Below are 19300 nucleotides of genomic sequence, written 5' to 3' on the forward strand. Positions count from 1 at the left end.
CTTCTGCCATGAAAGATCACTGTGATGCTCGTGCATTAAGAACAAAATGGTTTTGTTAACTGCCCAGTGATAGAGGACCAGACGTCTACTGAGACATATTCTCTTAGAAGTAACTTTCAAAAGAAATATTGGAGACAGAAGTTTTCCTCCTGGTCAGCTTCCTTGTTGATAAAAATCTAAGGATCCCCAAGACTTTTCTTTACCTTTAAATTTTCATTAAAAAGGAGATGTGAAATGTTCCAAAGACAGTCTAATGCCTCCTTTCAAGTTCCAGTTTTCCCTTGTTGCATACACAGTTTTCAGGCCTGTCATTTCCTCCTATATTAAACAAAATGTGACAAAAATCTCAATCCTCTGTTGGCTCCTACCATCCACAAGTTGCTCTGCTCTGTCTTCCCACTTGCCTTCCTTTCTATTTATTCCTCTAAGGCACTTTCCTTTATCTTGTCCCTTCACACTCACCTGTGTTTACACCATTGATGTTCTTGTTTCATTTTGTCTGCTCACTGCACACAAATATAAGTCCCAGTGAACAGGTGAAAGATAAATGCCCTGGTTTCCAGATGCCAACTAATCAGTGCACAAGGCTGTATCTGTCACCTGTCTTGGAGGCTGCTTTTGTTGCCCTTGCTCTTTCTATGTCACATGTCTAGATAGATACACATCTGAGAGCAAGGGAATGCTAACGTGAATTAAAAATCAGAACCTTTAGGAACATAAATTCACATTCCATTGGGAAATGTAGAATTGGAAATAATGCACACAGTCTTTGAACTTAAAAGTTCACGAGTGATCAAGGGGACAGTTCACCCCCTCCTAGTACAATTCTTCTGTTCTATTCCCAACTATTCTGGGACTTCTCACAGCAGACATATATAATGCTGCCTCTCAGGCTTCTCCTTTCATGGTTCCCTTCATTATGCTCAGACTCATAAAGTTTTTGTTCATGACTCTTGTGCACGTTTTCTTGTGTATTATTAAACTGATTGCATCAGCTTCTTGGCACATGTCGTGTCTGTTCTTGTTCACAGTGGATACATGTTTATTCTTGTTTTTCATAGTGTGTGGGAAATGCAAAATACTGAAATCACTTTGAAATGGTCATAGGATGCTTCAATTTGGTTGCAGGAGAAATATTGTTTTATTTTTAACTTGTCCTCTTCCTCTTTTGTTAGCTTTGTAATGCTACTTATGGTTAGAGTAACTGCCTTTCTATATTTGCAATTACAATATCCATGCAGTGTCTTTTATCTACATAAAATTCTACTTGGGTACCATTCTTGGCTTGTAAGACTATCAGAAAATGTTGAAGTGCTAAATACCTGAGTCTTTCCTAGTCTTTTTCTATTATTCTTTCTTGTTAAATCTTTGCAGGGGCTTTTCTGCTTTGATCTTTCACATTTATTGAAATTGCCTTCACTCCAGTGCTGGAACAAACATGCTAAAATAAATGCTAATAGGAAGAAAGCTAAGGGAGAAACCACATATGGAGATGTACCAGTATTTTATATACATACACTATATTTCAATTGTTTTTAGTTAATTTTGTTACTGTGTTATGTTGATATAGTATCTTTATTTTATGGATGGGGAACTGACACAGAGATGATTTGAGCAAATCCCTCCAGTCAGTGAGATCCTGAATTGGTGGGCACTGACATCTATATATGTGTGTGACCCACCCATTCAGGCAGTAATTTAGATGAGAAAAGCAATACAGGACAGTGAAGATACAGGGGAGTGATAAATGAGCTGCATACACTATTACATAAATTCTACATCAAATGATAAGGCGTGGAAACCATTAGGACATGTCTATTTGCTGATAACACATGGGAGTGGGGATGGGTGTCAGAGAATGTTATGGATCACATTTGAAGAATGACTCGCCACACCTGGTGTGACACCGTGGAGGTCCACTGATCCTGGCTTCTCCTTTTGTACTTTACCTTTTCTATGTTACAACAATAATAATTCCTCATAAGCATATGGTAAAAATCAATAAAATGCCCTTTGAAAATTTGGGATCCTTCACTAAATGAGATTATGTAAATACAAGTGATGTGTAACTCCTCAGTTAGAAAAGATATTTTACTGGGTGCCATTCTTTTTCCTTTGAAACTGTCCATTGAGCAGTGAATGCCCTGATCAGGAATTGCTTTAGCTGTTGTGCTTCTGAACTGAGTGCTATCAAATGACATTGTATTTCATTTAGACGTATTCTTGGTATGTTATTTGATGAAAGAATACTTTCAAAATGAAAAACAATAGAATACCAATTATTTTGACACAATGTATTCATATTTAGAATAATTTAATACAGATTAATTAGAACCACTTTTCATGTTGACTTACTCTATAACTTCTTCTTATTTGAAATTCATGGCTCCAAATTATATATAGCACTTCAAACTTGCTTTTTAAATTACAGGATTGGAAATATTTTATTTATAAAGGGCCTTCAACTAGAAAATATTTATTAATTCAATATATTTATTATATATATTTGTATATATATAGATTTTTATAAACTTGTGGTTTTGGTTCTGTTTTGTACCTTGCTATGGATGAATGTATTAACTGAAGTTGACAATTATAAAAGGAGAAGTTATATCCTGGGATCAGTCATTACTAAAACATCTACAATATATATTGCAAAACTGTCATATAATAAATTTTTCTGAAATTTGTTAAACTTTAGTGCAGTGAATAGCATGGATTTTTTTCTTTCTCTTTTGCTGTCCCACTACTATGATATCTATAAAAATTCATTTTTTAATTAATCTTATTGGTACATTTAAGGTATACAATATTATGACACTCATCTTTGGAAATTTGTACCTTTACATAATCTATCTCTGTTCTTATTCTTCCCCCATTCCGCTGCCTTCCATTCCACCCCTCCACCCCTCCTGATCTACAAAGATTTTTGTTCCATTTTTTCTTTTTCTTGTATTTATTCCATTCCCTTCTTTCTTTTCCTCTCCCGCTCCCACTTGCCCTTCCCCTTCACAGCTTTCCTTCCTATTTCACATTATGAGTTATATCTTTTAGTCCTTATTTACATTTCAGTTTCTCACACTAGAGAAACTGTTTGGTATTTACTATTTATTTCACTTAAGAGTATGGCCTCATTGTGCATCCATTTAGCTACAAACATCTCTAGGTTTTGTTCTTTATGGCTGAGTAGTACTCCATTTTATTAAAAAGGCACAATTTCTTTATCCACTCTCCAGCTGATGGGTAATTAGGTTGCTTCCAAGTTTTAGCTATCATGAATAGTGCTGCTATGAACAGGGTTGCATATATCTCACTGTGGTATGATTCTTTTAATTCTTTGGGGAGGAGACCCAGCCAAAGAATAGCTGGGTCAAATGAGACTTTCAGTCCTACTTCTTTGATCTATCTCCATGCTGTTTTCCACAGTGGTTGCACTAGTCTACACTCCCACCAGCAGTGGAGCAGGGATGCTCTTTCCCCACAGCCCTAGCAGCATTTGTTACTGGTTGATTTCATGACATAAGCTATTCTATCTGGGGTGAAGTGGAATCTCAGCATTGTTTTCATCTTCATCTCTTGAATGACCAATGATGTTGAATATTTTTTCATATGTTTATTTGCTACTTCTACTTCTTTGAGCAATATCTGGTCATTTCAGATGAGGTTTGGTTCATAAAATTTTTCCTGCACCAAAATCTTCAAGAGTTCTACCTAACCTCCATTCCAGCCAGTTTAGTGTTTCTACTTTTTTAAAAATATTTTTATTGGAACATTTTAGATATATAATACAGTTATATTCATCATTGGTATCTTGTACCTTTACATGATATATCTCGGTTCTTATTTTTTTCCCATTCCACTAGTCTCCCTTCCCCCCTCCACCCTTCCCTATTTACAAAGATTTTGTGCTATACTTTACAGAGTAGAGGTCTTTGATTTCTTTCCTTAGGTTGATTCATAGGTGTTTCATTTTTCTGGATGTTATGGGAGTTGTTTCTCTAGTTCTTCTCTCATTGAGTCTGTTTTTTTGTGTATAGGAAAGGTATTGATTTTTGTGTGTTGACCTTGTATCCAGCAAATTTATGGAATTTGGTTATTAATTCTAGAAGACTTTTGGTGGAGTTCTTGGAGTCTTCTATATAGCATATCATCTCATCTGCAAATAATGACAATTCTACTTCTTCATTTCCTATCTTTATGCTTTTTGTTTCTTTCTCTTGTCTAGTTGGTTTGGCTAATGTTTCCAAAAATATTGAACAGGAGTGGTGATAGTGTACATCCTTGTCTTGTTCCTGATTTTAGTGTGAAGAATTTCAGTTTTTGACCATTTAGTTTGATATTGGCTGTTGGCTTTTCATACGTGGCTTTTATCAGATTGAGGTAGAGACCATCTATTCCATTTTTTTGGAGTGTTGTATCATAAATGCATGTTGGAATTTGTGAAATGATTTTTCTGGATCTATTGAGATGATTATATGCATTTTTTGTCCTTGGCTCTCTTAATATAGTGTATTACATTTATTGATTTGCGTATTCTTAACCATGGGATGAATCCCACTTGGTCAGGATATCTGATCTTTTTGATGATCTTTTGCATTCTATTTGCCAGTATCTTATTAAGGATTTTTGCACCTATGTTCATTAGTGAGATTGACCTATAGTTCTCTTTTTTGATTGGGTGTTTCTCTGCTTTGGATCAAGGTGATGCTTACTTATACTAATGAATTTTGGTGTATCACTTTCCTTTCAATTTCATTGAAGAGTTTAAGCAGTGTTGGTAGTAGTTCCTCTCTAAATGTCTTGTAGAATTCAGCAGTGAAGCCATCAGGACCTGGGATTTTCTTAGTTGGCAAGTTTTAAATTATGTTTTCATTTTCAGTGATTGATACTGGGTTGTTCAGAATTTTTAGGTCATCTTCATTCAACATTGGTAATTCATAATTATGTATCTAGGAATCTGTCCATTTCTTCTGTGTTTTCAATCTTATTAGTGTATAGGTTCTAGAAGTGGCTATTGATGATCTCCTGGATTTCTGCTGAGTCCATTGTAATTTCACTCTCTTTATTCCTAAATGGTTGTATTTGGGCCTTTTCTTTCCTGTTTTGACAAGGTTGGCTAAGAATTTGTCAGTTTTATCTATTCTTTTGAAGAACCAACTTAATGTTTTTTAATTGTTCTTTTAGTCTTCATTGCATTGATTTCTGCTCTTATCTTTATAATTTCCTCCCTTGTATGAGGTTTGGGTTTGTCCTGTTTTTTTTTTTTTTTTTTTGAGTCTTGAGTTTCAGCATCAGTTTGGGTAATTGAGCTCACTCTGTTTTCCTAATATGTGTATTCACTGTTATGAATTTCCCTTGTAAGACTCCTTTCATTGTGTTCCATAGCTTCCAATATGTTGAAATGTCATTGTCATTTAGTCACAGAAGCTGCCTGATTTCTTCTTTAATTTCCTCTGTGACCCATTGGTTATTCAGAAGTGTGTTGTTCAGTTTCCATGTGTTTATGAAATTCTTGCCATTTCTTTTGCTGTTGATCTCCAGTTTCATCACACTATGGTCTGATAATATACAGAGGATAACTTCAATTCCTTTGCACTTATTGACTATGTGGTCTATTTTGGGTAATGACCCATGTTCAGCTGAAAAGAATGTGTATTTTGATTTTGTGGGGTGGAACACTCTGTAAACATCTGTTAAATTAATTTGTTCAAGAGTTTGATAGAGTTCTAGTATTTAATTGTTTATTTTTTTATCTAGTTTATCTGTCTATTTGTGACAGTGGAGTATTGAGGTCCCCCACTACTATTGTATTAGTGCCTATATTATTTTTCGTGTTGGTTAGTATTTGTTTTATATAGTTGAGTGCACTAGTGTTTGGTGCATATATATTAATAACCATCAACTCTTCCTCTTGGATTGTTTCCTTTACAAGGGTGTAGTATCCCTCTTTGTCTTTCTTAATCGTGGTTTGAAATCCACTTCATCTGTAAGATGACAGCTACCCCCCCCTTTTTGTTTCCTGACACATGGAGTATTGTTTTCCACTCTTTTCAGGCTATGATTTTTTTTCCTTTTTTTTCTTCTGGTACATATTAGATACTTTGTTTCAATTTTTTCCTTTTCTCTTATTTTTTTTCTTTTTCCTTTTTAGCTTTCCCCTACCCTCTCACTTCCCCTACACTTTTAGATATTTTTTTCCTATTCCACAATATCAGTTATATATTTTGATTCTTATTGACACTTTTAGTCTATCATTGAATTAAGTGTTTCTTGTATGTAGCATATTGTTGGATCTTGCTTCTTGACCCATTCTGCCAGTCTATTTTTTTTTTATTGGTTAATTGAGACCATTAACATTGATGGTTATAACTAATATGTATTGACTTATCCATGCTATGAACTTTCCTTTTTGTTTGATTCTCCATCTTTGCATTTAATTTCTTGTCATGCCTGATAGATTTCCTGCTGGGCTTCCTGGGGTTGTTATCCTCATTGCCTTTGACAATATTGTATAAAAATTTTTGGAGTGCTGGTTTGGTATTCATGAAGTTCTTCAAGTGCTTTTTGTTATGAAAGTATCTTATTTCTCCATCAATTTTGAAAGATAGTTTTGCAGAGTACATCAATATGGGTTGGGGGTTATTTTCCTTTAAGGGCTTAAAATATGTCATTCTATGCTCTTGTCAAGTGGGTTTGTGTTGTCAAGTCTGCTGGGATTCTGAAGGGCTTTCCTTTGTTTGTGATTTGTTTCTTTTCTCTAACTGCTTGTAGGATTTTGTTCTTCATATGAGTTTCTGGAATCTTAACTATTGTATGCCTATGTGTAGATTTTTTTTTTTTTTTTTGGATCATGGCTTGTTGGAGTCCTGTGTGCCTCAATTATCTGTATATCAGGTTCTTTCCCCTTATTTGGAAAATTTTCTGCCATTACTTCTGTGAACAGGTTTTTAAAAATGTCATGTACACTATTTTCTGTTTCTTCATCAACTGCAATTAGTATTATGTTATTCATATTTGCATCTTCTAGCAGCTGCTGGATTGATTTGTCATGGTCCCTTACTATTTTTAAGAAATTTTTATTTTCTTGGTCACTAACTGCAATCCTACCTTCTATATCTAAAATTCTGTCCTCACATTGGCTCATTGTGTTGTGCAAACTTTCATTGGATTTTTTTAATTTTCTGGAAATCTGTTTGCATTTGTTTTATGAAGTCCATTTGCTTCCTATGTTGGGATTCCGTCATATTCCTCAGCACCTCTATTTTATTTTATCCAGATCCTCTTTTGTTGCCAGTTCAGGGAGTCCAGATGGTTGATATCAGATTGTTCTATGCCATTGCCCTTTGGGGTTGTCTTACATCATCTGGAAATCTGGTTTTGATATTTATGTATGTGTCTTCTCATTTCAACAGATGCAGCCTGCTATGCCTTTGTTGAGGGAAATTTGCTCACCCAGTGGTCTTCAATTCTCAGTAAGCCACTGAGGAGTCTTTACTCTGCTGCTCACCAGTATACCAATTCCTGGGTTTAGAATGGTGGCCTTCTGGATCTCTGAGCTGACCTGTTGTCTGGGTGGGTTTCTGGCTAGGGTCTCTGAACATGTGATGATCTAGGTGTGTCTCTTGCTGGGGTCCCTATGTACCTGTTGTCTGGGACAGCCTTTGTCTAGGAGCTATGTACCCCAGTTCCTGTTGTCTGCAGATTCTGCCTAGGGTCTCTGTGCACTTATCAATGGTATTGGGCTGAGCCTCTGGGTGTTGCTTGTACACCTGTGTAGATCTTTTCCAGGCAGATGCTTGGCTGTGGCCTATGGTATAGTGGGCCTCTGGCTGAAGCTTGCATGACTTGTACCTCTCTTCTGGACCTGCCATTGGCTTGGGAAGGTGTGCCAGTCCCTCTTGAGGTCCAGGCAGGGTCCTGGCTGGGATCTACCTGCAGAAGTGCCCCTCTTCTTCCCACAGCTGCTCCTTGCAATCTGTGCATTGATACAAATTCTTAATAGTAGTTGATCTTTTATTTTATTTTCAAACTGATTCCTATAGATTTTTGTTTGTTTTGCCAAATATTTGGGACTTTTGGTATCTCCCACTCCCTTTTCAGCACTTGGAAGGAGTGAAAAGGGTAATTTGTTTTTCTAAGTCTTTTTGCTATACATCTTTTGAAAAGAATGGAGATATACACTTAATTCTCCTTGACTATCTATCAACTTAAATTCATGTGGAAAAAATGGTAGGAAGGATTAGAAAAATATAAAATTTAACCAAACTGAATAACATGTGTACCTAGATGAAGAAATACTGCAAAGAAGCATGCAGGACCCCAGCATTTCTAGCACTATCTGCAAGTAAACACAGGTGCAAATTTTAGCATCATTAAATATGTTTGGTATCTATCCTTTGGGGCATTACCCTATCCATAGTGATGACAAGGAGGCTCTTAAGAGAAAAGATTGAGACATCTGGGCAGCTGTGTGAATCAGCAAGAACATAATTGATAAGCTTCTTTGGGCACTAAAATCTCCATTTAAAAAAATAATTTCTACAAAAAAGGTAAGTTATTACCACCAAATTGTTGTTTCTGCTCTTTAGCATGTAAATACACTTGAACATTTCAGTACTTATCCTCTTAATGTCTAGTCTTCTAAAAAAAAGTGTCCATTGTAACAAGCTATGGCAATGATCCTGAATGTAGCCTTAAATGTGTTCGTTTTATCTACAATTATTGATTCCCAATCAATATAGTGTATGTTAAGTGAAAATTGTTTTTCAAGTCCTAAAACAGTTTTCCAAATAGTTATTATTGAAATGTATCTACTTTGAAACATGCAATTAGGCAAGCAATTATTATTATATGGATGCATATTATGTGTACATTTTTATGGGATGGTATAATTTCATACATGTATACAGTGGGCAACGATCAAATCAGAGTAATAAGCACTTCCATCTTCCCAAATGTTAATTATTCTGTGTTGTGAACTTTCATTAAGAAAGGAATTCTTAAAATCTGTTTTTTGGTGGGCTGGCAGTTTAGCTCAGTGGTGCTACCAACTTCTCAAGCAGGAGGACTAGAGTTCAATCCTCAGTACCAACAAAATAAAACAAAACCGTATATTGGTGACTAGAGGCAGGATATGAATGATAAAGGCAGATTAGGGGATTATTTTACCCACACAAAAGATTCATCATATAAATTAGTGATCACTTTTAACAGTTCTAATTCTTGCCTGATGTGCAGGCGCCTGGATTTCAATCCTCTGGTTTGTGACTGTGATTTAAAGTGGCTGGGAGAAGTTTTACACGGCTATGCCCAAAATGGCCAGACTCAGGCACCTGCAATGTGTGACTATCCTCGAAGACTCCATGGGTGCCCGGCTGCTTCAGTAACAGTTGAGGAATTTAACTGTGATATGTAATTTTCTCTGAGTATATAAAAAGAAATGTCTTGTGCTTGTCTTCCTTCTATAAAGGTTTATTACATGATATTGCATTTGAAAGAGCACATTATCAATAATGTTTTTAAGAGAGTTAAAGTATGTTCAACTTCTTTTTTATCATCTGCATCTAAGGAATTTTTTCAACAGAAACTGTAAGTTTTGGGAAAGTCATTCAGGATCATTTAACCCAAACTTTATAATTTCAGAAGAAAAATATTAAGAAAAATGTTTTTTTTCAACAAGGTCATTAGAAGCAATGCCCAGTTTAAAGTCTCCACTTATACCTCAGTACTATTTAGTGCTTATTATCAATAATTTTTGGACTTTAGACACAAAAATTGCTAGTATTAACTGTTAAGAAGATCATTTAGGCAAATACAGTCATTGTTGGTTTTTTCCCAATATATTTTGCGAACACATGTATGACTGTAGTAATGAAAATCAGTTTTACTATAAATTTTTAAATAATGCACATGCTGGATTTATTAAGCCTGTGTTCCTATTCTGACAACCCTAATGAATCCATCTAGTTTCATTTAAAGAACTAATTATATTTACTTATAATATTATTTGATTTTCATTTAAAGTTTTTAACATAAATATTAAACTGTTTCTGTATGCCTTGATGTATTCCAATATGAAATTTTAAGTAATAATAGATACACATGCATACTCATATGTATATATATATGAGAGAGAATGAGAGAATTCAGTTTCTTGGAAATTCACTCATGATTATTTAGAGAAGAAATTTGCTTTATAACATTCTTTCACTGGTGAGCCAATTAAAAATTTCTCTAATTAGATAATTTAAAAAAATATATCAATATATTTTAATTACATCATATTAAGAAGAAAAATGAGTTGGTTTTTATTGCCAAGTAACTCTCAAACTACTCCACAGTTTCCATTTTTATACCACTTCTATTTCATGCATAGTTAGATTTACCTGGGTTTTGTGACAGCTTAGCTGATGGTTCCACCTTCATTTTTTTTCTCCAATCTGTTATGTTTGGGGAAATCCTTCATGTGGTCAACAAACCCGCTGATTGGTCCCAGGACACCCTCTGCAACTACAGTTCCTTCTGTTCTCCCCTTGTTCAGCTACATATCTGGTGCAGCAACCATTACAGTCTTTTCATTTTTGAAAGATCTCAAGCCCCTTTCCCACTCACGGACCTTCCACATGCTGTTTGTTCTTCATACAATATTCTTTTTTTATATGAAATAAATCTATATTTTTGCAGTACATGTTGCATCATATAATAATAACATTCATTATGGATAGTTGGTACATGTACATGACACATTTTAATCATTTTTAATCTCCTTCCCCCAATATTCTTTTGTACCGCTTCTTTTTATACCCTTCCCCTTAAACATTAATTACTTGGAAAGACCTCACTTATTCCCTTTCCACCTCCTACCTCCTTATACACACATCTCTTCTTATAATCTGTCACAACATAATTTATTTTTCATTTTAGCATGTATCACTATTTGTCATTGTATGTTTTATATTCTTAATTTCAGTTGCTTCAATGAAACTCTAAGTACATAGAGACAAAGACCTTGTATCTGCAGCCCCAGTCTTAGCATAGTGCCTGACACATTGTTGATGTTGAATTATTTTTTAAAATAGTCAAATAAATAAAACTGTTTTTTAGAAAAATCTTTATTAAATTTATTGGTACATTTTAGGTATACAATACAGTTACATTCATCATTGGCATCTTGTTCCTTTACATGACTTATCTTGGTTCTTATTTTTCCCCATTACCCTGCCCTCCCTACACTCCCCTTTTTCTGTTTACTAAAGCATAGTTTCCATATTTTTCCTTTTCACATATTTTTTCTTTTCCCTTTTTACCTTTCCCTTACCCCCCACTTCCTCTATATAAAATATATAGATAATATATATAAAATATAAAGCCAACATATTGATCATATGGACTTTTAATGAAGTAGATTAAGCATAGTTTCCATATTTTTCCTTTTCACATATTTTTTCTTTTCCCTTTTTACCTTTCCCTTACCCCCCACTTCCTCTATATAAAATATATAGATAATATATATAAAATATAAAGCCAACATATTGATCATATGGACTTTTAATGAAGTAGATGAGGTTATTATGGATTTGTGTAATGTAATAATAGGTAAGATTACTCACTAACGGTAGAAAAGCCCAATTAAATGACTTATAAAAGGAAGAATTTTGTCTTAACCCTTAAGCAGGGTTAAGAAAATAAACCATGAAAAGTAAAGTGCTTTTTGTACATTGTTCTCTAATATTTAAATTTAACAATATCACCTAGTTCCTTAAAAATCACTCCACTTTCTTATTAAACATTTAAAATTTCCTTGATTTATCACTTAATTCTTATTATTTTAGAATGAGAGCATTTATTCATATGAGAAGTAATTCTGCTCGGCCAGGTTTGATGACTAGATGCATAAGCTTTTAAATTTATTTGAAGCTGTTGGATGCCTAACTGTCGAGGAAGAGTGCATATCAAACTGAAAGTTCAATCTAAGTACTTGGTTTGAATAATTGATCCATAAAAATCAAATTCCTTCATAAAATATTTTATGAAGCATTAGAAGTAAAAACATAGATAATTTTATTTTCCTGGAGGAGACTTTTTATGTAGTGAATCATTCAAATTTCTAAAGTTCAAATTGAATACGTTTAGTGATTAAACTTGTACATGTTTACTGGATACATGCAGTTACGTGTATATATATATATATATTTTTTTTTTACAGAAAGTCCCCGAATTACCTTCAAGCCCCAAGATGTGGAGGTAACATCAGGAAATACTGTTTACTTCACTTGCCAAGCTGAAGGAAACCCCAAACCCAAGATTATCTGGATACATAACAAGTAAATACTGTACTGAGTGTGGATATATTTTGTAATTCTGATTACAGTAATTCTTTTATCTTACTTCAAATCATTTGCTTAGAGAAATTGCTATATTACTAGAATTTCTTGGAGGTAAAAGTATCTATTGGCTGTTGGTTTTTGATTTGCTCAAAATATCTAGAAGGCTTTTTAATAATTTTGTATTTCTAGACATTAGTGATTCTGAAAATAACTAAATATTTTGTATTATTTCTAAAAATAAATACTAAGATTGATAACTAAATAGTTTTGCTTTAAATCTTAATATAATTTGATATGACCTCACTAAATTACTTGTATAAAATATTTCATATTTGATATTGCAATATTCTTGCAGTAAATAAGTGTTGGATTTTTAATGGATTAATAATAAAGGCTATACAGGATTATTAAAATACTGATCATTTATTGAACTCTTACTGTTTTATAACTCATAGAGCTTTTGTGTCTAAAGATCAGTGAGTGTAAAAATACATAGTAATAACAAATTTTTTAAAAGTCAAAATTGCTGAAAAGGGAGTGGCTATCTAACATAAAATAGATATATAAAATGAAGTACATACCTAATACAATTCAATATTCTTGAACTTAAAATTGTCATTAATTCATTGTTATTGGTAACTAGCATGATTTTCATGTGTCTTTTCCCTTGCACAAAAATTTATTGCTTTTTTTTTGTTATTTGTATAATCAACTCAATTTTTATGTCTTTCACTATAACAGTCTGAGAGACAATATAGGTTATACATTTTTATATATGATTTTTACATTTCTAATTATAGCCAGAATCTCAGCCTATGCTGGAAAGTCATATTTTAAATTCTTGCAAAATATAATAAGTGTAGGTTAAAATAATTTGAGTAAGTTGGAGTTATGAATATCATTAAATCTGGAATATATCCCAGGAGGAAGATGACTCTTGATAAAAGCACTTCAATCTATTTCCATTTTGAAATTGTTCAGGAACACTTGAGAAACAATTAATTTTCTCTTCATTATGTCTTACAACAGCTTGCTTAGTTTCTTTCATAGTTGGAATTAAAAAATGTGTTTAAGGTTCTGAAGTTACTAAGTACTATTTAGAGAAGAGTGAATGAAAAATCACATTGTATAATGCAAACCTTTAAAATATAATGTTAAAGAAGCTAATGTACATTTGAAAAGGAGCAAACATGAAAAAAATGAATAAATGAAGAAAAGATGATTTAAAGGAAATGCCTATGAAAATATAAACCAGATTTTAGAAAAATTAATGATGAAAGGGAAGAATTTATAACAAGAAATGTTTAGCAATAACACATCTTAACTTTTTGCTTTTTTATTGTTGAGCTTTTTCTATAAAGATAATAATATATCCCGAAGGTGTATGAAATATTAAGTATAGCATAGCAAATAATTTGAAGCAGTCATCTCTTTAACATAAATCATTTAAAAAAAAATTCTACTCACTCCTTAGAAGCTGCTGTGTGATCCTTCCTTATCACTATGGATTTCTTCTACTGTGGGGATAACTTCCATCTCGAATATAGGTCCCTTAGAAAAATGGACTCAAAACTGATTAGACACAGTCAAAGACAGAATTAGAAAATTGGAAGGTAGATTTGTAGAAGTAAGCAGATTTTAAAGTGGCTAAGAGACATGGAGGACTACATGCAAAGGTCCAGCATATCCCCAGTGAGAGTTCCAGAAAGAAAGGTTAGATAGATCATCAAGAAGAGATGTCTGAAAAGACAAAGGCTCAAAAATTTCCAGAAATGAAAAATGAAAGGTGGAAGACTGACAGACGTATATAATTATAAAGTTATACTAATCATGATGATGATCATACAGCAATATTAATATAAACAAAAACCACTTTCATTGTAATTGTGCAATTACATATCATTAGGTCAAATTTAATAATAAAAGGGTTCAATTCATCTGGATGTAAGTTCCATGAACTTTTCTTTATCTGACATAATAGTTGCCAAATGTAAAAAAAAAAAAAACAAAAAACAACCAACAACAACTGACAGCAATAATAAGGTTAAATAAGCATGAATGCAAATATCTCAGAAACCTTAATATTATTTTTTCAGAAAGATTAAAAGGAAAAGTTAGAAGGCATATGCAAACATAACTAAGAACCCTAATGTAATATAGAACACATATGTATATATAGACACACATGTGAGTACATGTATATCTGCCACATTAGAAGCTAAACTATATATTTTCAACCAACTCTAGAATATATATGAAGATTGATCACATATAAAGGCACAAAATCTCAAATCTTAGCCAATAATCAATTTTAATAAATATCTTATTTTGATTCATTTGTAGTTACTAAAAACATTACCATTGGCTGGACAATTTTTAAAAAGAGGTTTATTTTAGCTCATGCTTCCAGTGCAAAGTCTGCAATAGAATTGGATGCATCTCCTGATGGTCTTCTTGTTGACAGAGTCCTGAGACAGTACAATCACATGGCAAGAGACAGGGACAAACTTAGACTATCATATCAGCCTTCAATATAACCTATTCATCAACTGGCTTAATCTATTACCTATTTATCTATTACATCCCATTCATAAGGGTAAAACTTTTAATTACCTCTTAAAAGTCTCACTCTCACCCCTTAATATCCCATTATAGGAATTACATTTTAATGTGAATTTTGAAGGGAAAAACATAGTCAAGCCATAGCAGAATCATTTCTTTGATCATAATTTTTTTAAAAAAGTAGACATTACTCATTTTTCAAGATTATTTTGGAAATTATTTAGGTTTCTCCTAAGGACATTGAAGTGTTGGCCAGCAACCAGGAATACTACTCAATATATATATAGTGCTTAAATAACAGAATGAATGAAGTCAAACAGGGGAAACACTTCAGGCTACTGGAAGGGTGTGTTCAGACACAGGATGGAAGTGAATAAAACTAGTTTCAGGGAACAAGGTAGATCTAATTTAGGGAAACAAAAGGTATTTTATCTCAGAGGGAATTAGAAAAAATATTTTAGAATGATTGACTCCAGTCTTCACTTTATAATCCGTGAGCATCACCGGAAGATGCATGGCAAGACAGTGATGTGATGAAAGAGATTTTTAAACCAGCAATGTTTTTTTTAATGTTAAAGTTCCAGACCATGGAAATCTCAGTTATTCTAAAAAAATCTAAATTATGTGGTGTATATGATTATGACTTAAAGTAGATTACAGCAACAATTACAATTATATTCTGATGTGACTGAAGATGGCTCTGTATGTGGTAAATATTTATAATTTGTGTGATGGTAATGTAGTTGTGTTTTTAGTGATTAGTTATAGCAACTAGTTCTTAGCAAGCATTTAAAGCTTGACACAATAAATTACAGGTCATTGATATTTCTTCATCAAATCAAATGTACTTATTTGCATATTTTCAAAGAAAATTCTAAGTATACCCTATTTATGCAAACCTTTGTATTTTTTATACTTTGTACTGTTTACAAATGGTTACTGTCCGGCTTGTAACATACTGACAATGTGAAAGGGAATATTTTATACCATGCAGACTTATTTTGATTGTTAAAGTAACACCATGATTCATGAGCATACAAGTTTTATGAAGAAGGTATAAACAAAGGGAAATAACTAGGGAAATGAACAATGCATTTTAAATTTATGGGTGTGATGTTTTGCTGACCATTTTATATTTATCTTATCTTAGGGAATTTCAATGTATTCTGTTGCATTGTCTAGCCAGATGGTAGATATCATGTACACTTCTGGTAGCCTTTGAATTGTGGGATGCCAAGTGTTAGAACAATACTAAACTAAACCAACTTTTGAAATATACAGTTTCCTTACTGTTGGCTTATTCATTTGCATGTGGTTGTAAGTTGGTTCAATGACATACAACTTTAGAATTGTGTTAAAATAATTGAGGTTAATGTTATGTGACTTTTTTGAATCATGCTTTCTGATATTTATACCAAGTTATGTATATTGAGTAGCTTTAGCATTTTATACTTCAGAGAATATCCAGCTTCCTCTTCTTTGACTGTAATATGCACTGAGAGGGCACATGTCTTTAATCACTGTATCTATTAAGTTATTAAGTGAGACAGGATTGTGTGATCCAGGTTCAAAAAAAAAAAAGGTGAAACAGGGCCATTGTCTACTTATTGTGTTTATGACAAAAATTGTTGACTAAGGATGCCGATTTCTCTCTCTGACATGATTTAATATTTTTACATATGCAAGAATGGGGCAAGCTATTTAGGATTATCTGAGACACACTGACCTATAAAGCTAACAAATTACACAGAAAGCTATATGATTCTTGCAATGGGCCTTTTCCTTCATGAAGGGTATTTTTAGTTGGTGATACTTGCCTAAATATCTATATACCTCCTCATGTAAGATCATTAAATACTTTTAAATAAAAAAATCTTGATCAGAAAGAATATTCTGTAAAAACCTTTAATGCATATTTATGTGTCAGTAGCTTTGTATTTATTGCTGAAAATAAAAGCACTCCCTTGCTTGTGATTATTGATGTAATGTGATATTACATGTCTGAACTTGCTTGTCTCAGTGGATTATTTGTTTAATTGAGAGATTATATTTTCATAGTGTATAAAATGGTTTGCATCTGTCATTTGGGCATAATATCCAATAACTGGGTAAGTGGGGTATGCTTTATTTAATGCAAAGTGATATAAACATATAATTATAGTGGGTTTTGAGCCATGTTGCTTGGAATGGAAATATTTCTTTATCACTTTAACAAAATGTGGAAACATATTGACTGACTCACAGGAAAGAGGTGAGATACTTGCATATCACCATATGATGATTCCTCTTTCTTAAAAGAGAAATTCAGAAGTGTTACATTGTTCAGAAATAGTCTTTATGTAGGAAAGATTGCACAAGAGATGGAAAGTATGTTGCCCATAAAGGCAGGGCATTTAAATATCCTTCCCTTTTATCATGGGTACATATTCAGGGTATACCCTCAAAAACTGAAAAGAGAAAACTAGAATTGAGTAAAGTAGGGGCCAGGGATTTGGCTCAGTGGTTCTGCTGCCTGACTTGCAAGCACTGTAGTTGGTCTTGTTAAAGTTTTAAATATGAAAGAGATTAAATATGAGGGGAACGGCTGAGAATGTAGCTCAGTAGCACTGCTGGTGCCGGGCAAGTGCAAGGTCCTAAGTTCATTTTGATCCCCAGTACCATGAAAAAAAAATATTAAAGGGAGTAAATAATAAATATGTATAACTTATTTCCAGCCGTTCATTGCATTTGGAAGCTGACACTCGACTTAACATGTTTGATGATGGAACACTCATGATTCAGAACACCAGAGAGTCGGACCAAAGTGTCTACCAGTGCATGGCCACAAACTCTGCTGGGGAAGCCAAGACTCAGAACGCCATTCTCAGATACTCAAGTCCTCCAGGTGAGTATTTTCACAATTTCCTGGTTGAGATTGATATAAATACATCAGTTACCTATCAGTTATTTACAGTAGAAAATGACCTTATATTGCTGCTCTAAAATATTCAGATTTCCAAGTGAAATAATTTCTACTGATTGGGGTTTTTTTGACTTGCTTTAGGGGAAATAGAACCAATATTTTTCCTTTTGAAGTTTATTGTGTTTATTGAAAATATAGACATTTTTGTCTTGGTTATTTTGGGTTTTTTTTAGCTTAAATGTAAGCTTGGCTTTTATTTGTTTAAAAATATTTTGGCACTTTTATTTTTTTATAGAAATAAGGATAATATTGCTTTTATACTGTAATGGGGATTAAACAATATATAATATTATAAAATATATATATAAGTAAATACTTTGCTGATAATATAAATATGTAATTGTCATTTCCAGAGTCTGATAGGCAGCACCAACACTTTTCATTTATTTTTTTTTCATTGAATTTATTGGTACTTTTTAGGTATTCAGGGCAGTTACATTCATCATTGTGATCTTGTACCTTTACATGACAGGTCTTGGTTCTCATTTTTTCCCCATACCTTGAGAATTTTCTTGTCACTGTGACACATCCAACACCAGCAACTTAAGGGACAAGAGATTTATTTTGGATTATAGTTTGTAGAGGTTTCAGTCCATAGTTGGCTGGATGCAGGTAGAGCAGCACGGCAGAGGGGCATCTCAGAGGAAAGAGTTCATGACGTGGCTATGGGGAGTGGAGAGCGTGATCAAGGGAAGAGGGAGGAAGAGACACCTTTCCAGGCTGTACACCCAGTCCTCCTCCAATGAGGCTTCTCCTCTCCAAATCACTTTAATTATAATCAGTGGACTAATCCAATTTGAGTATCACACATTCATGATCCTATAAAAGCCCCACCTATAAGCACTTGAGGCTTCGGGGGGCATCTAGATATAAACCATAACACATACACACACACACGCACACACACACACACACACACACACACACACGCACACACAGTTTTGACAGTGCTGAGAATCTAACTTAGGGCTTCATGCATAGTAAGCAAGCACTTTCTCACTGACCTGCACTTCCAGCCCTTTAATTTCCTGCATATTTTCTATTTTTTTTTCCAGTACACTTCAGACACGACTCCATGCCCTCAGGACTTTTCTGTTTTCCTTTTGATTGCACACACAGCTTTCCAATATTGAGGCACAGCAAACCTATTGCACCCAGGCACTAATATCACCTGCTTTAGAAATTCAGCCCATCTGTCATTCATCATCCTTTATTATAAACATATATTCAATGCCTACTGATCTGGTATTAAGGATTGTATACCCCTTTGCCTCTCCAACAGCTTTGGCATAATTTCAATGACTTATGTAAACAAATTATGGTAACTTTGACACATTTTTATTAATATAATTTCAAGATTTGGAAATATATTATCCCTCACCTCTGAGACAATAGCCATGATTCGATACAGTGATTAGTTTTGTGATGTGTTAGGAGAGCAGATGAAAGC

At 33.5% G+C, this 19300-nt stretch overlaps 1 protein-coding gene across 1 annotated transcript in view; it reads left to right on the plus strand.

Annotated features, from left to right (window-relative positions):
- The window catches only part of Pxdnl (peroxidasin like), a 442040-nt gene that overhangs the window by 298375 nt on the left and 124365 nt on the right, over positions 1 to 19300 (plus strand). Inside the window, 6 exon segments of the mRNA XM_033759138.1 lie at positions 158 to 164; positions 1986 to 2048; positions 5640 to 5650; positions 9238 to 9411; positions 12210 to 12323; positions 17603 to 17772. Of these exon segments, the coding sequence (XP_033615029.1) occupies positions 158 to 164; positions 1986 to 2048; positions 5640 to 5650; positions 9238 to 9411; positions 12210 to 12323; positions 17603 to 17772 (539 nt within the window).

Source organism: Fukomys damarensis, unplaced genomic scaffold (assembly GCF_012274545.1).
Source record: "Fukomys damarensis isolate Sample0158 unplaced genomic scaffold, DMR_v1.0_HiC HiC_scaffold_5, whole genome shotgun sequence".
Classification (NCBI taxonomy): Eukaryota; Metazoa; Chordata; class Mammalia; order Rodentia; family Bathyergidae; genus Fukomys; species Fukomys damarensis.